This window comes from Amphiprion ocellaris, chromosome 11 (assembly GCF_022539595.1).
Source record: "Amphiprion ocellaris isolate individual 3 ecotype Okinawa chromosome 11, ASM2253959v1, whole genome shotgun sequence".
NCBI lineage: Eukaryota > Metazoa > Chordata > Actinopteri > Pomacentridae > Amphiprion > Amphiprion ocellaris.
The window spans coordinates 19,035,360-19,050,245 of record NC_072776.1 but is presented as its reverse complement, the minus strand read 5'-3'; the positions used below and the strand labels follow the sequence as shown (position 1 = coordinate 19,050,245).

The following is a 14,886-nucleotide window of genomic DNA, read 5'->3' as shown; positions in this document are numbered from 1 at the left end:
GTTACTTTCACTTTTGTTTCCTACGAAATGAGACGTTGTTGTGCTTACTCGTGTCGACCTATAGTGAGGACCGGTTGGCTCAGACTGGGCTGCTACTAAAGGCAGGTCATATTTTTCAGATGTCGTATGAAAGAACTAGAAAGATAAAGTTTGGCTAGCATACCGACGGGGCCAGTTTGAGCAGGTCCGCACCCCTTTTTCACTCTTTCGCTTTCTGCTTTACCTCGGGACTTTCCAGCCGTTAAGTCGGTGAGTATCTCGTTTCTGCATTAAAAACTACATTTTCGTATGTTTAAAACTGATGAATGACTGAATATTAGCGCTGGTATTAACGTAAAGAAGGTACAGATAAGGTTTTGTCACGAATAAGTAGCATACAGCGACTTGTGTTGTCTCGCGGACATTGTGCGTCAGCCTGTTCGTCCGAGATTTTAGAAAAAATAATGGCGAACTTAGAAGTGATAAAAATTGTCAACTAAATGATGCATTTACAGAGTTATGCTCATTTTAATTAGTTTTTGAGTAACGTCAGCCCTGAAAGCAATAATGCGCAGTTACAGTGTCAGCGTGTATGCAGGGACGTGCACATCAGGTCAGTGTAATATGGCACCCAATGAGTAAACTGCAGGACAAACCTCTATGTGATATATAATCATGAGTGGTTTTATTTTTTATCTCCTGTGCAGGTTTTCCAAACTTTACATTTGACAAAAATTAAAGTGAATGGCTTTTGCATTCACAGCCAAACCACATATGCACATTAGTACACAGTCTAATCCATGTAATTAGGGGCAGGAGCACACCCTGGTTGTGTTTGTGGGGCAGGTGAGTGATTACTGATTGGCATTATTACCTTCCACATTGAATGTCACTGCCTCCATCTAGTGGAGGGAAGGGACAACAGCACGTGTAAGGCGTTTAATGTATTTGTATAGCACACTTCATAAAGAAGGCAATTCAAGGTGCTTTACAATGGCAAAGAAATACATTCAGCACATAACTTTCAAATTAATTATAAAAATGATTCAAAGGCAGACATTAATATCATATATTAAAATCATAAAAGTGCATTAAAGGTAGACATTCATACATTACACTCAGAAATAAAACATAGTCAAGCAATAAAATTGCATTAAAAGTCAAGAAAATAGTTTGAGCATCTAAGAGAACGCTGCAGTAAACAATATAGTTTTCAGGCCTGATTTCAAAGAGCCGACAGTTTGAGCAGACCTCAGGTGTTCAGGAAGTTTGTTCCGCAGGTGAGGAGCATTATAGGTGAATCCTGCTTCACTGTTTTTGGTTCTGGTTCGGGGGACACACAGTAAACCTGTCCCTGATGACCTGAGGGCTCTAGATGCTTCACATGGAGCTGATGAGTGCAGGATGTATTCTGGTTCAAGACCATTCAGTGTTTTGTAGATCAAGAGTCAGATTTTGAACTCTATCCTTTCAGTAACAGGAATCCAGTGTAGTGATTTGAGGACTGGTGTAATATGGTCCAGTTTCCTGGTTTTAGTTAGGACTGCATTTATATCTAATAACCATCACATTGCCCCTATTTTGATTTATTAATAAGATCTATATTGTTCTAGCTTGACTGTTGATCATTTCCCTTCTGCCTAAAGTCACAACCAGCAATTATTTTCATTCTCAGTTAATCAGAATTATTTTGGATTCATCAATTAGTTATTTCATCTATCAAATGTCTATCAGTGTTTTCCAAAACCAAAGATTACTTTCCTGAAAAGTCTTGTTTTATCCACAATCCAAAGATATTCAGATTACTGTGATGGAGGAGCACAGAAAGTAGAAAATATATGAATTTAAGGAGGTGGAGCCAGAGAATATTTACTTGTTTTTCCTTTTTAAAAAAAGAAATAAAATAGTAATCACTTAAACCAAATAATCAGTTTTCAAAATAGTTAGCAATAAATGCAATAGTCTGCAATTAATCTATTACTCATGCCAGCTCCACTTCTGCTCAACCAATCCTCATATTTATTGGTCACCTATTCATCTGAAAATATTTAGAAGCGTATAAAGGCGTTTTCACTCATTCTCACGTGATGTTTTTGTCTTTCTTCACTTTATATCTCATTGGTTCTGTTTCTGATATTTAAGATGTGACACTGTTGTCATTATGTGATTTACTAACACATTGTGTTTCCATATATCTGTTCAGGAACCATGGAAAGTAAACTAGACATTCCTCTTCATGGATATTCAGTTAACATTGTGAAACATTGTGGACCTGGTCTTAGCGAAATATTCAGTAGCAAATTTGGATGTGTGGCCACCTTTGAAGGCGTGGAATTTGAGAGAGATTGGAGCATTGCATCACCGACTGTTGCCCCAGAGAAGAGGTGTGCTGTCAGTCTGCCTATGGGTGTTCAGGCATCTGTGTGGAAGGCTGATCTCACCAAATTCCCAGTGGAGGCAGTTGTGAACGCTGCAAATTCACATCTACAGCATTGGGGTGGCCTTGCTCAAGCTCTGTCTGAGGCTGGTGGTCCTACAATCCAGAGAGAGTGTGCTGATTATGTCAAGAAGTATGGTGACTTAAAAACAGGAGAAGCAATTGTCAGTGATGCTGGGCTACTACAATGCAAAAAGATAATTCATGCTGTGGGTCCAGATCTACCAAGGCATCCTTCCAAGCCTGATGTGTCACAGGCTAAACCGCTGTTGGAGAAAGCCATCAAGAGCATTCTTGACAAGGTTAAGGAAAATCAGTTAACGACAGTTGCCATTCCTGCTATCAGCTCTGGGCTGTTCCACTACCCCCTGCCAGAATGTGCAGACACCATAGTGTTAACTGTGAAGCATTACTATGAGAAGTCTTCCTCTAAAGGACATCATCCTAAACAAATCTTCTTTGTCAACCACGATGAGCCCACAGTGAAGGAAATGGAGAGAGCTTGCCGTCAGATAGTTGGAAACCAAAAGCCTGTGACTTACAGTCATGCAGCAGCAAACACATCCAGAGGTTCTGCCAACACCTCACCTCCTACAGTCCAGATAGGAAATGTCCTTCTGAAATTGACGAGTGATAAACTTGAGGAACAACAGGTAAAAATCTGTTATGTTTCCTTGTTATTTTGTCAAATGATTTTTTTTTTACTTATGATGATTTATGACATTTAATGTGAATAGCTGCTATTTTGAATTGTTACTTACAGTACAGTTTGTTAACATGTGTTTCAGGCTAAATGTTTTTGTGATCCAAGAGGGTGTTTAGATTTTAGGGAACTTCTAAATCTGACAACAGTCTATACTCTTGTTCTGATCCTGTAATATTTACTTTTCTTTTTCATGCCCTCTCAGACAGATGTCATTGTGAACACTGCAGCAGCAAACAGAGACCTGAGCTCCGGTCAAATCTCCAGAGTTTTATTGCAGAAAGCTGGTTATGAAATGCAAAAAGAAATTAGTAAGGCTCCTAAGAATGGATGTGTCATTCCGACAAGATCCTACAAAATGCAATGTAAAGAGGTGTATCACACTTTTTGCATTGAAAAGGGGTGGGCTACAGCACCAAAGGTATGTTTTTTGGATTTTTCCATTTCTTTTAGTATGTTGTATACCCATGTTTGTATATGTAAAAGGTCTGCAAAGTTATAACCACATCAGAGGAAGTTATTCTCTCCCCCAGAAAATGCTGTTCCAAAAATTCTGAAACACTTCATCTATGAAAGAGACAGGAGCTAAAACAGAGTGTTTCAGGCAGATGAAAACATGTTCTAGTAAACCCAGAAATACATTTTGAACCTGTAAATGAGTATATTATGGGATTTCATAAAATAATCTTAAATTTAGTCCATTACAGCCAGAACTGTAACTATATCCAATTTAGATTGTGTATGTTCACTCTCAAATAATGTTTAAGAGATGTCAAGAGTTCATTCTTCGATGATAATGACAGCTGACTGTGCAGATGATTTTAAAAAGTAACACAACTGAAAGCCCAGAGGATATACCATAAAGGCAGTAAATATTACTCTCTATAATTTGCTTGGGTATGTCTGTGTTTTTGTCCATACATTGATTCATTTCAGATCCTTTTTGATTCTGTATCGGAATGTTTACAAAGAGCAGCAGCAAGTCAACACAAGTCAATCGCTTTTCCTGCCATCGGCACTGGAGCCCTCGGCTTTACCAAAGCAGAATCTGCCGGGATCATGTTAGATGCAGTGGCTGCCTTCGCCCCATCGTGTCCAAGGATGATGGAAGTTCACTTTGTCATATTTCCATCTGACCATGACACATTTCAGGTTGTATTTCAGAAACTTTTGTTGTGATTTTAGACTGATATTAAGATACTAAAACTGCAATGTCATAAAAAAGCATCAATGATATATCCTTTTATTTGTTAGATGGAAAGTGGTTATGTATTTACTGTGGTGTGAAACACTCCTCACACCTTCTGAGAAATGCTGATTATTCCAGTTGCACAAGTTAAGCTGCCAGTGCTCTGTAACTAAGGGACATGCCATTTATGCTTTGTAAATTGTCGCATACGAATTATATATGTGTGTGTGTGTGTGTGTGTGTGTGTGTGTGTGTGTGTGTGTGTGTGTGTGTGTATGTATGTATATAATCTTCTCTTTTCAGGCTTTTGAGAAAAAAATAAGATCTCTTCAGCACTCGTCAGCCTCTCATCACAGCTCTACACCTGGTAACAACAATATTTCAGTTCATCAGACACTGGATGGTTGTGGAACACACTATGGTTGTGAAGCACTGCCAGTCCACAGACAGGACAAAACATCCTGAAAAGATTTTATATTGCAACCACTCATTGTTTTCCTTGTAGCTTCATTATGATGCTCGTGAAACTCACTAGTTCACAAATCACTTCACTGATGCATTATATCACCTCATTAAAGTCAGAGTTTTCAGATGTCCATGCTTCTAGTCGCATAAATACAGTTAATAAAGAAAGACTAACTTTGACAACAGAATGTGGAAAATTGATTATCGGTATGTACCAAATTTTAAGTTTACAAGCTGGCTCCTTACAAGAATGGAACTCAGTTTTAAAAGCTGGCTAGCTTAATATGAATCTCATACAGTGTGAAATTTGTTCTTTATGGCCTAAAATATGAAAAATCACCAGAATAGGCCTTGTAAAATATTGAGACTTTTATATAGTTTTGGTAATTCGTATCTGAAAGAAGTTTACTTAAAATAATCTTTAAGACAAGTAGAAAGCTTGGCTATAGCTCACTATTGTAATAGCTTTCATTGAATCCAGTAAAACAAACGTAGCTGAGCTAATGTTCTGTAAAAAAAAATTTTAAAAAAAATACTATGATTTAACTAACCTTGTTTTGTTATAATAATCTTGCCACAGTGATTTTTGTTGTCTTTTCCATTAGCATTGCGCAGAGAGGACTTCCACGGCAGCAGAGCTCCAACTCCACAGATCAGCTTGACTGGCCTCTCTGAGGAATCAACACACGAGGCTAAAAAATGGCTCACTGACCTCCTCTTCAAATCGTCTGGCACTGTTAAGATCTGTAACAACTTCATCCAGCACTTCAGTGAGAAAGAATATCGGCAACTGACTCGTCTGACCAAAAAGGGCGTTTCCATTGAAGAGTTTCTTGCGAAGGGTCATGCATGCATAACTATAGATGGGGATTCTCATGAAGATGTTGTAATGACTGCATTGCAGGTGGAGGCCATGCTCTGCACCATCCAGAAGAAGTTTGTCTCAGAGGAAAAGTCAGAATTGGAAACTTTGACCGCTAATGAGGTGTCCTTTCCTAAGAAAACACCACTTGACCATGGCCGAGAGTTTTCAGACAGACAGACTGCCTTCAAAAATAGCGGGCTGAGAATATTAAAGGTACAGTATGTATAAATGTTGCATGCTTGAAGTTGTTGTAGGACACTACCTTTGTGATTTGGCTAGTATCACAGTTTGATTTTTGATGTCTTCACATGGTGTCATGAATATAAATCTATTATGCTACATTCAGTAGAAAAACAGTTTCATATGGGATGCACTCTTTCCTCAAACCAAAAAATGTTGATACTAATTTATGTAAAATTCTGTATGTCTATTTTGAGGCACTGCATGACCAGTGACATGCTTGACTTTTAGGTGATCAAAGTGGAGAACTCTACACTGGAGCTGCTGTTTGACCTCAAGAAACAACAGCTGGGCTGCTCCACTTCTCAAACAATGTTTCAATGCATACCTGCACAGTTCTGTGAAATGGTCAGCCATGTTGGATTCCATGCAGAGTGCGCCCCACCTGAAGGTATGATGATGATGCTACAAAAAGCATTAATGATTATTTTCTAGGGGCTTTGAATGTAATATTTTAGCCTAACACATACAGACAGGTGACCAATTACAGGAAATGCAAACATAAAGTGTCTTTGTGATGTGTTGTGGCAAATTGTGCTGTCAGAACAACTTCAATGCTCCTTGGCAGTAATTCCACAAGTACCTAGAACTCTACTGAATTCATCCAATAGATGTTCCCCCATTTGGTGTTTTGATGATGATGGCGGAGAGTGCTGTCTAATTTATCATTTGAAAATATCTCATAGGTGTTTGGTTAGACTGTGACTGCAAAGACCATAGCATATGCTTCACTTCCATAATCCTCAAACCATTCAGTGACTCCTCGTGTCCTGTAGACATGGTACCATCCTCTTGGAAGAGACCACTGTCCACCATGATACATATGTTTCATCATAGGATAAAGGTGATCACTCAGAACAACTTTACATTGACTTGCAGTAACCTTTCCCTAAGGGGACAGAAAATAATCCAAACCATAACCAAAGTATAGCAGAGCCACTGGATCCCCTCACTGTTGGAGCCAAGGGTTATTTTTTCCCTTTAATTAGTAACATGTCTGCACATAACATCAAAGTGAGAAGGGATATAGTAACAAAGATGTAAACTTGCACTTAATCTTCCTCTGTATATAGACCCAGCATATGGCGATGGCATCTACTTCACTGGTACAGTGAGGACAGCCATGAAAACATGGAAGGAGAGAAATGAAGAGTACCTTTACTTTGTGGAGGCTGAGGTGCTGACAGGAGACTCCACCGCTGGTAAACCGGGTCTCATTCTGCCACCCGCCAAGGGGAAAGATCCCCACATTTTGTACGACAGTGTGACTGGAGGATCTGATGTCGCTGTCATATTTAGTGGTTATCAAGCTCTGCCCAGGTACATTATCACCTGTAAGAGGGTTTAGAGTTCTCTAAACAAGCTTGAGTTTGCAGTATTTCTTGAAACCACACAATGGAGATGAGTATCGTAAAGTTATAAAGGAATCACAGATGTTAGATTTATTTTTCTTATAGTTGAAATTTGTGTAACTGCAGTAGTAACTTGAGTTTCTTGTTTCTTTTGTGGTGACTGACGTGCATTATATAGCAGCACTAGTATTGCAAGGAGTGGCTTAATCATTTATGTATCAATCAATGTTCCAGCTTTACAAATGTGCTGTATTATAGCAGCAATATTATACTTTGTCCATTGGTGTAGGTCGTGTGTTTAGGGGCACATAATGATTCTATATCAGTAAACATCATTAAAGCAACAAATCATTCAGTAGAAATGGCTTCATTTTGTTTAGAAAAGACTACAGTGTGATTCTTCATCTAACACATGCAAAGCTTTTGGTGACAGGAATATAGACTACATCACAACTACAGCAATGTAATAATTGTAAAATGAGTCTTACACAATAATTGTCAACTCCAATGGAATCATAAAATGGAGTGTGAGCGCAGGAAACATGAGGGCAGATGGATTTTTTTTTTTTTGAAATTGTACTTTTTTTTTGAAGACTCTTGTATTGAATCATTTTATATTTTGTAATTAAGTCTCAACTAGTTAATAAAAAATGGAAAAAGTGCTTGAAGAAACTCAGCTTTGTCTACTAATAGTAAATATCTGAAACTCAACAACACAACAGAACCTGATCAGCTACGTGGATTTAATCAAATTAAATGCAGTTTACTTTTTACAAAATGAATTAAATGTATAAAGGCTAGGTTTTTATACATGACATGATAAACATAAAACAATTTCCCCGTAATCATAATGATACAATAACAACTGCTAGAAACACAGTCTGACCATCAAAGTTCATTACCTTTGAACTTTTGAAATTGTATGACAACGGTCACAAAAATCAATTCAGTGTTTATTTACGGGAGCTTTCAGCTGCTTTTCAGTCAACAGTGGGCGAAGTTTATTTAGTGGGCATTTTTAGCTGCCACCTAAGTGGAACTTAAGGGTTCATACTAATATCCGTGTGAAAGATCCTCACTGTATTGTGCCAGTGCTGAAGAAACAGTGAGTGCCTCTGTTTAAACAAACATTTGAGATACATTGAATGTTCCATCTTTAATTTGTAACCATTAATTTACAAAAATATGTATAACAATAATACAATAATAGCTGACCTTAAAATGAAAACAAAAACAACTCTAAACACAACAGAAAGTATGACTGGATATCAGCAAGTGTTTGTGTATTTCAGGTGTGTTTTATCACTACAAATATTGTCACATGGGAATGATTGTCTATGTAACTGTTACAGCTAATAAATTGTAGACAAAGCACCCTCAAATGTTTTGACACATCTACAGCAGTAAGCTAATTACATGTAACTGTAATATCAACTGATTTCAACAATGAAACAAAGACCATTTAGCATGTCAACAGAAACGAGGACCACTCCAGTGCACACTGGAATGGTGCTACGTTTAAGGAATAATTTCGTACCCTGGTATGTAAACCTCCTATGGCGCAATATTGAAAAAATACAAGCAAGCTAACATGATGAGCAGAGAGTTTGGGGTTTACCAGGGCAGGTGGTTTGTAAAGTGGGTGGTAGTTCTCATCGTAATGACATCTGAGACAGTACAACCTCAACAGCAGCTGCCCGCAGTAACAACATGTTGAGTAGATAAATGTGGCACATCTGGACTTCTATGTAAATAGTATTACCAAGGTTGGTCATATTTCTATCAATATAAAGTTGATTCTTTTTCAGTGTGAACAGTTTGAGACAGTAAATCTTTTTTTTGTGACTGACATTTATGACTGCACCTTGTCTTCTAAAACTGCTCAGACTGCAGGTCCTGCCTTCTTTCTATATTAACTACAGAACAACCTTTACCCATATATGGCTAATAAACCCTGCACAGTATGGCCATCGACACTTAGAAGCACATATTTATGTCAGCTGGTCCCTGACTCCAACAGATTTAAATTACAGTCCTTTATCCACACCTGCACTCAGTCTCACAGATTCAGAGTCACAAATACAAACCCGATCTTTGCTCTCATATGAATGTAAACACATGTAACGCAATCACTCCGTGCATTCGGCTATCTCTGTGCCGTCTACGAGCAGCGTGTGAATGATCCCATCCCGCCTCTTCCCGCTGCTCACAGCTTTCACACAGCAGTTGTGGTCCCCGAGTGTAAAGTGTGTTTCTGTGCCGTCATCCACAAACTCCCCCTGCAGGCGCAAATCAAAAAAGTGTTATGAAGAGTTATAGTTTAAGGTGCAGAAAATGAAGAACCAGTGGGCCTTTCTTTTAAGTTTTAGCAGTCACTTTTGGTAAGTGTAAAAAAAACATGCTTTAGATTTCCCTACAGGATGGATGATGTAGATGACATACAGTACCGTTCAAAAGTTTGGGGTCATGCAGGCAATTTCATGTTCTTCATGAAACCTCACACTTATCCATGTGCTAACATAACTGCACAAGGGTTTTCTAATCATCAATTAGTCTTTCAAAACCATTAGCTAACACAATGTAGCATTAGAACACAGGAGTGATGGTTGCTGGAAATGTTCCTTTGTACCTCTATGTAGTTATTCCATTAAAAATCAGCTGTTTCCAGCTAGAATAGTCATTTACCACATTAACAATGTCTAGAAAAAAAGTAAAAAACATGCCATATTAAAAAGCTAATATCTGATCATATGAAATGAGTTATTGCACAACAAGTCAGAGTAAAGTGGCATATGTTAACTTACTGCAGTCTCAATCTTTTCTCCATTACACCACACATCCATTGTGTCTTTCTCTGAAAGAAAGTAAACAGACAGACGCTGAATAAATTAATAAACGACTGTCGGCCTGTAAAAAGAATGCAGTGTGACTGCCAGCTAACAGTTGCTAAACAAGTCACAGTATGTGTTTAGTCAGCTTTGAGCTGTTGTTTGTTTCTATTGCTATTAGGTTTTGGTTTCAGTGTATCTGATCATCTTGTGGTTTCCCAGACAAAGCAGGACAACACCCTGACTAGTCTCTTATTTGGTGTTTTAAATTACTTGAAGGACTTTGCGTGATGACTTTGTCTTCTAAAAATAGCACATAGACTGCTCAAAAAAATTAATGGAACGCTTTTTAATCTAAGTCAGTTAAACTTCTGGAATACTGATCTGGTAAAGTAAGTAACGCAGGTGGTTTTAATCAATCTCAGCTGCTTTGGTGTTAATGAAATTAACAACAGGTGCACTAGAGACAACCCCCAAACAGGAATGGTTTTACAGGTGAAGGCCACTGGCATTTTTTCCCTTCTCATGCTTCCTGACTGTTTTTCACTAGTTTTGCATTTGGTTAGGGTCAGTGTCACGACTGGTAGCATGAGGTGATACCTGGACCCTACAGAGGTTGCACAGGCACAGGCAACTCCTCCGGGATGGCACATCAATACGTGCCATTGCCAGAAGGTTTGCTGTGTCTCCCCACACAGTCTCAAGAGCATGGAGGAGATTCCATGAGACAGGCAGTTAGTCTAGGAGAGCTGGACAGGTATGGAGAATATTATGCTGCCTGTAACACTGTTCAAGAAGACCGGTGGTGGGTCAGTGGTGGTCTCTAGGTTGATAAATTTTCATTTACATCAAATGGTGTGGCATCTTTTCGTTCTTAACACATTATCCAGTCCACATCAATGCAGATACCCAGCTTGTTCTCTTCCCCTGTTACAATATGATGTGTTTTCATAGTGTTTCTTTATTTTTTTTGTGCAGTGTATATCTTGTTTTGACATGAATTATAGAAAATGCAGTGGCACATGTAAAAACAAAATACGCAATGCATGCAAAGTTTAAGAAGCATGGCCTAATCTTGATAACATGTCCAATCCATGTTTACTGTTGAGAGAAAACACTAATAATGACTCTCTCAAATCCCAAAATGAGGAACATTTGGTGGTTTAAGTGATAGCATGTTCTTGAGTCTGTTATCATCAGCTGTAGTCTGTCAACACATTACCTACAGTGTGACAAAGTGCTGTTGCAGACCACACTCACATTTCTGCCACTTCAGTGAAATATTTATATTCCAGATTCTACTGCTGACATGTATAGATTACCGCTGCCAACAATGTGCATGAGCAGTTCCTGTGTGCTGAGCATGCTTTAGGCCGTGTGCCACCTGATCAGCTGTTAGCAGTGCAATTATAAGAAGGATTATCTTGGCTGGTGGACAGAGGTGGCTGAAGACGGCGTGGAGATTAAAACGGTTAAAGAGCTTAGCCTCAGCTCCAGCATGATGTTGGAAGGCAGACCTGAAGACGCATAAATCACACTGTACCGATGATCAATTCTGTATCGATCACAACTGAATATAAGAATGAACAAACACAGCCAGAGGTGATATTTTAAGGTGGAATTGCTATTATAGTAACTGGCAGATGCTGATTGTTGTTCCAAATCAACTCCCAGCTTCATTATTAATTTTGGAAAAAGCATTAAATATGTAAGTTATAAACCACTACTCGTAAGTCTGCACTGTACATCCTACTAGAAACGCTTAAGAGGTTGTAGAACTCCACCCTTCTGGCATGTGAAAGCCCCTATGACCTCCAAACCACTGCACCAAGGACCACTGTGAGTTAAAAATGAACTTTCTAACTTTTTTCCTCCGTTATATTAAAAGGTTAACATTTTCCAGAGAGTGCCTTGTGGTTGTTTTGGATCTTTTTTTATTTCTCTGCATGAGATTCCCATGTTTAAATACTGTGAAGAAAATAGAAAATGCCAAGAAAGTGTGTGGAAGTTGGAGTACCGTCACCTATCTTTTACACAACGTGCTTGTGCTGATATTTCAATTCGACCTGTAACTGTATTTATTTTGTCTTTGTGTAATTGTTACCACCTTTATGTACAGAAAAAGGTATCCATCCACCTAACCATCACTATGTGTAACAACTTGGTGGAACCATTTTTTTTTTTTATCCTTTGTGTAAATGTGCATTTGACATCAGATATTCTGTGAGCAAACACCACCACCATCACTGTAGTTTTTTCCACTATGACTAGGCTGTAACGCTGATATAATAACTTGATTGTCATGACAGATTGTGAATAATACGGGACCACAGAGGAGCTCACCCAGCACCACTCTACAGTCCATGCCGTCCAGGTTGAGCACCCAGGTGCTGGTGACCTTTGACCTGTTCTCCATGTACTTCTTCAGGCTCTTCCCGTTGATCTCCAAGGTGTACTCGTATGCAAAACCACTGACTGCATCAATGTTGATGGTGGCTTTGGTGTCTGACTGGCCCACACTGAACGTCTCCTTCCCCACGAGTTTGAACATCCAGTCCCTTCTCAGTATCTCCTAGAGGTAGCATCAGAAAATGACATTTAACTCATCTTCTCATGGGAAACTGATTGATAAAAAGAGGTTTGGCTTCAGGACAACACACTGTGCATACTAACCTTTCCATCCACGGAGATGACCCTCTTCCCGGTGGTCGTGCCGTGTTCAAACTCTATCCTGTGGACTCCATCACTCAGTGCCACCTCCCACACGCCAGCCAGATCGTTCGACATGCTAACTTCTGCTGGAGACAACAGCAAACAAGCTAGACAATTAAATGGGGAAGCAAAGGCATGGCTGGTTAAAGGCTGTTTTCCTTGACGTTAGCAAACAAACTAGGCTAATAATTAGCCGGTGACACAGAAATGACAGCTAATAATACTTTCCTGTGCAAGTTTAAGAGTGTCTCCACCAGTACACACGACTGGCTAAGCACAGTAAGCAGAGCGCATAATGTTAGATGCTAAAAACATGGCCGAAGGTAAAATGTTAAGTTACTGCTGTGACTGACAGCAGAACTTCCGGTGTCACGGAATGCCCTTCAAAATAACAGCTGGCAATCCTCGAGTCAATAAAATGCTTCGTGTGGTTTCCCACAACCCTCGAAATCGTAATGTTGGAAATTATTTTACCTTAAAAAGTCACAAACTATACCGCATGTGTACAAAATTTTGCAAATATCCATCAGATTTAATGACTCATACAGACATTTACATAACATTTTATGACATTTGTTATCTCTATGGTCGCAAAAAAATCAGACAATATATTCACCCCACAGTACAAAAAAAATAAAATGCAGTCAGAAATGGAAAAAAAAGCAGTAAAATCCTGTTCTGTACAGCATGAGTACAAACAATATGTTGCAGTATAAGCACAATGAACAGTGGTATAAACACATTAAGTCTATAAACATAACACCTGCAGATGACAGTATAAAGATCAAAAGTTGGTGTGGAAATCCCTTGGATGTCTGAATGTCACCTCAGCATGAGTGTGAACAATATTGTCTAACAAATATTGCGATTTGAAATATATTTTTTAAAGCTTTTGTTCAAAATTGTTGATCTAATAGATTTAAAATGTGATGGATTATTACTACCTGACAGGAAAGAAGTTCATCTCACATCTTAGTATTTCCACTAAGAAAACAATAGGACCATTTGGTGAAGAATCTCTGAGTTGACCAGGCAGGTTAATTCTGGTTCAGCAGCAGCATCTAAGTAATGCACATTTTGCAATCAAGTTTGAATAATAATGAGTGGAAAAAAATAAACCCTCAGTCTGATGTGCTCCATAATGTCCAACCTAAATTGCAGCCTTTGCGATTTTCAAATTGCAATTTTTTCGATTCTGATTATTTTTCATCACTTCATCAGCATTTTTATTTTTTACCTTCTCTACATAAAACTGACATCCAATAGATTACAAGCTTTACAAGCTTTAAAATGCCTTAAAATATTAGTTTTCATAAATGGATTAGAATAAAACAGGTTCAGAGTTCTGTTTACAATCAGAAGTATGTTGTTAAAACGCATTTTATTTTGAAAAGGAATCAGAAGCATTACTGCATTAGCTCAGCAACGTGTTCATCTATTGACGAAATGTTCGTTAGCTTTGACTGCTAGCGCAGCTAAGAGGATAAGCTGAGACGTTAACTCCAGAATATGATCCATCCTTACACAGTGGGTTTACCTTAATATTCCCGTAATGCTCCGTGGCTCACCAGCGTCCAGCGGACCACTTTATCCCAGTTTATTCAGCGGCAGTTAGCTGCTGCTCAAAGCCGACGGACGAGCTGCGACTATGCTGTTACTATGGTAACATGATGTCATCCTACGCGCAGCCTTGTTCCCGCCCATCGCGGAGAGAACAGGTCTCATGTGGCCACCAGCCTGAAATAAAAGAGCCAAAATGAGCTGTTTGCTCCCGATGAACCTCAGTCCACCAACTTATTTCATCCCAGAAATACTCCAGTATTTTCTGTTCTGAAACAGTCCTGCTTTGGTTTACTGTGTGCACCATGTGAGCACTGTATCAACTGAGTCAACTGGAATATATGGACTATTATAGACAGTAAGATGTAACTAATGAATGCATCAGATATATTAGCCAAGCTACGAAGGGGCTATTCTCATGGTTAAAAACTTCTAAATATGTTAAATACCTACTGTGACAGCCCCGTTGCATTGGTAAGGGCCTAATTACCTGGGGACTGGCCAGACTTGAGTTTCTTTGATAGGATTGTTGATCCACATCATTGAAACACATCAT

The 14,886-nt window shown here is 38.8% G+C and overlaps 2 protein-coding genes across 4 annotated transcripts; one reads left to right on the top strand and one right to left on the bottom strand.

Moving 5' to 3' along the window:
* Nucleotides 1-109: 109 nt before the first annotated feature.
* On the top strand, nucleotides 110-7,892 carry parp9 (poly(ADP-ribose) polymerase family member 9). Its single transcript, XM_023289078.3, has 8 exons — nucleotides 110-249; nucleotides 2,183-3,069; nucleotides 3,325-3,540; nucleotides 4,056-4,271; nucleotides 4,612-4,675; nucleotides 5,379-5,851; nucleotides 6,110-6,269; nucleotides 6,952-7,892. The coding sequence occupies exons 2-8, from the start codon at nucleotides 2,188-2,190 to the stop codon at nucleotides 7,224-7,226; spliced, it is 2,286 nt and encodes a 761-aa protein (XP_023144846.2). The 5' UTR covers nucleotides 110-249; nucleotides 2,183-2,187; the 3' UTR covers nucleotides 7,227-7,892.
* Nucleotides 7,893-8,371: 479 nt separating this feature from the next.
* Nucleotides 8,372-14,432, bottom strand: faima (Fas apoptotic inhibitory molecule a). 3 transcript variants are annotated; one of them, XM_023289083.3, is made up of 5 exons: nucleotides 14,308-14,432; nucleotides 12,732-12,853; nucleotides 12,402-12,630; nucleotides 10,035-10,084; nucleotides 8,372-9,509 (listed from the first exon to the last, which is right to left on the bottom strand). In XM_023289083.3, exons 2-5 carry the CDS (start codon nucleotides 12,843-12,845, stop codon nucleotides 9,360-9,362), a joined length of 543 nt encoding a protein of 180 aa, XP_023144851.1. In that variant the 5' UTR covers nucleotides 12,846-12,853; nucleotides 14,308-14,432; the 3' UTR covers nucleotides 8,372-9,359. The 3 variants fall into 3 exon arrangements, with proteins under 3 accessions (XP_023144851.1, XP_023144852.1, XP_054871179.1); XM_023289084.3 differs by having other exon boundaries at nucleotides 12,732-12,856; nucleotides 14,308-14,425; XM_055015204.1 differs by lacking the exon at nucleotides 14,308-14,432 and having other exon boundaries at nucleotides 12,732-13,072.
* Nucleotides 14,433-14,886: the final 454 nt, after the last annotated feature.

Coding starts and splice junctions, on each gene's coding strand:
- parp9 (XM_023289078.3), top strand. CDS start 2,188: ATGGAAAGTAAACTAGACATTCCTCTTCATGGATATTCAGTTAACATT. Junction 4,676..5,378: donor TCATCACAGCTCTACACCTG/GTAACAACAATA, acceptor CTTTTCCATTAG/CATTGCGCAGAGAGGACTTC. Junction 5,852..6,109: donor GCGGGCTGAGAATATTAAAG/GTACAGTATGTA, acceptor CTTGACTTTTAG/GTGATCAAAGTGGAGAACTC.
- faima (XM_023289083.3), bottom strand. CDS start 12,845: ATGTCGAACGATCTGGCTGGCGTGTGGGAGGTGGCACTGAGTGATGGA. Junction 12,631..12,731: donor TCATCTCCGTGGATGGAAAG/GTTAGTATGCAC, acceptor TGCTACCTCTAG/GAGATACTGAGAAGGGACTG. Junction 9,510..10,034: donor GAGAAAAGATTGAGACTGCA/GTAAGTTAACAT, acceptor TTGCGCCTGCAG/GGGGAGTTTGTGGATGACGG.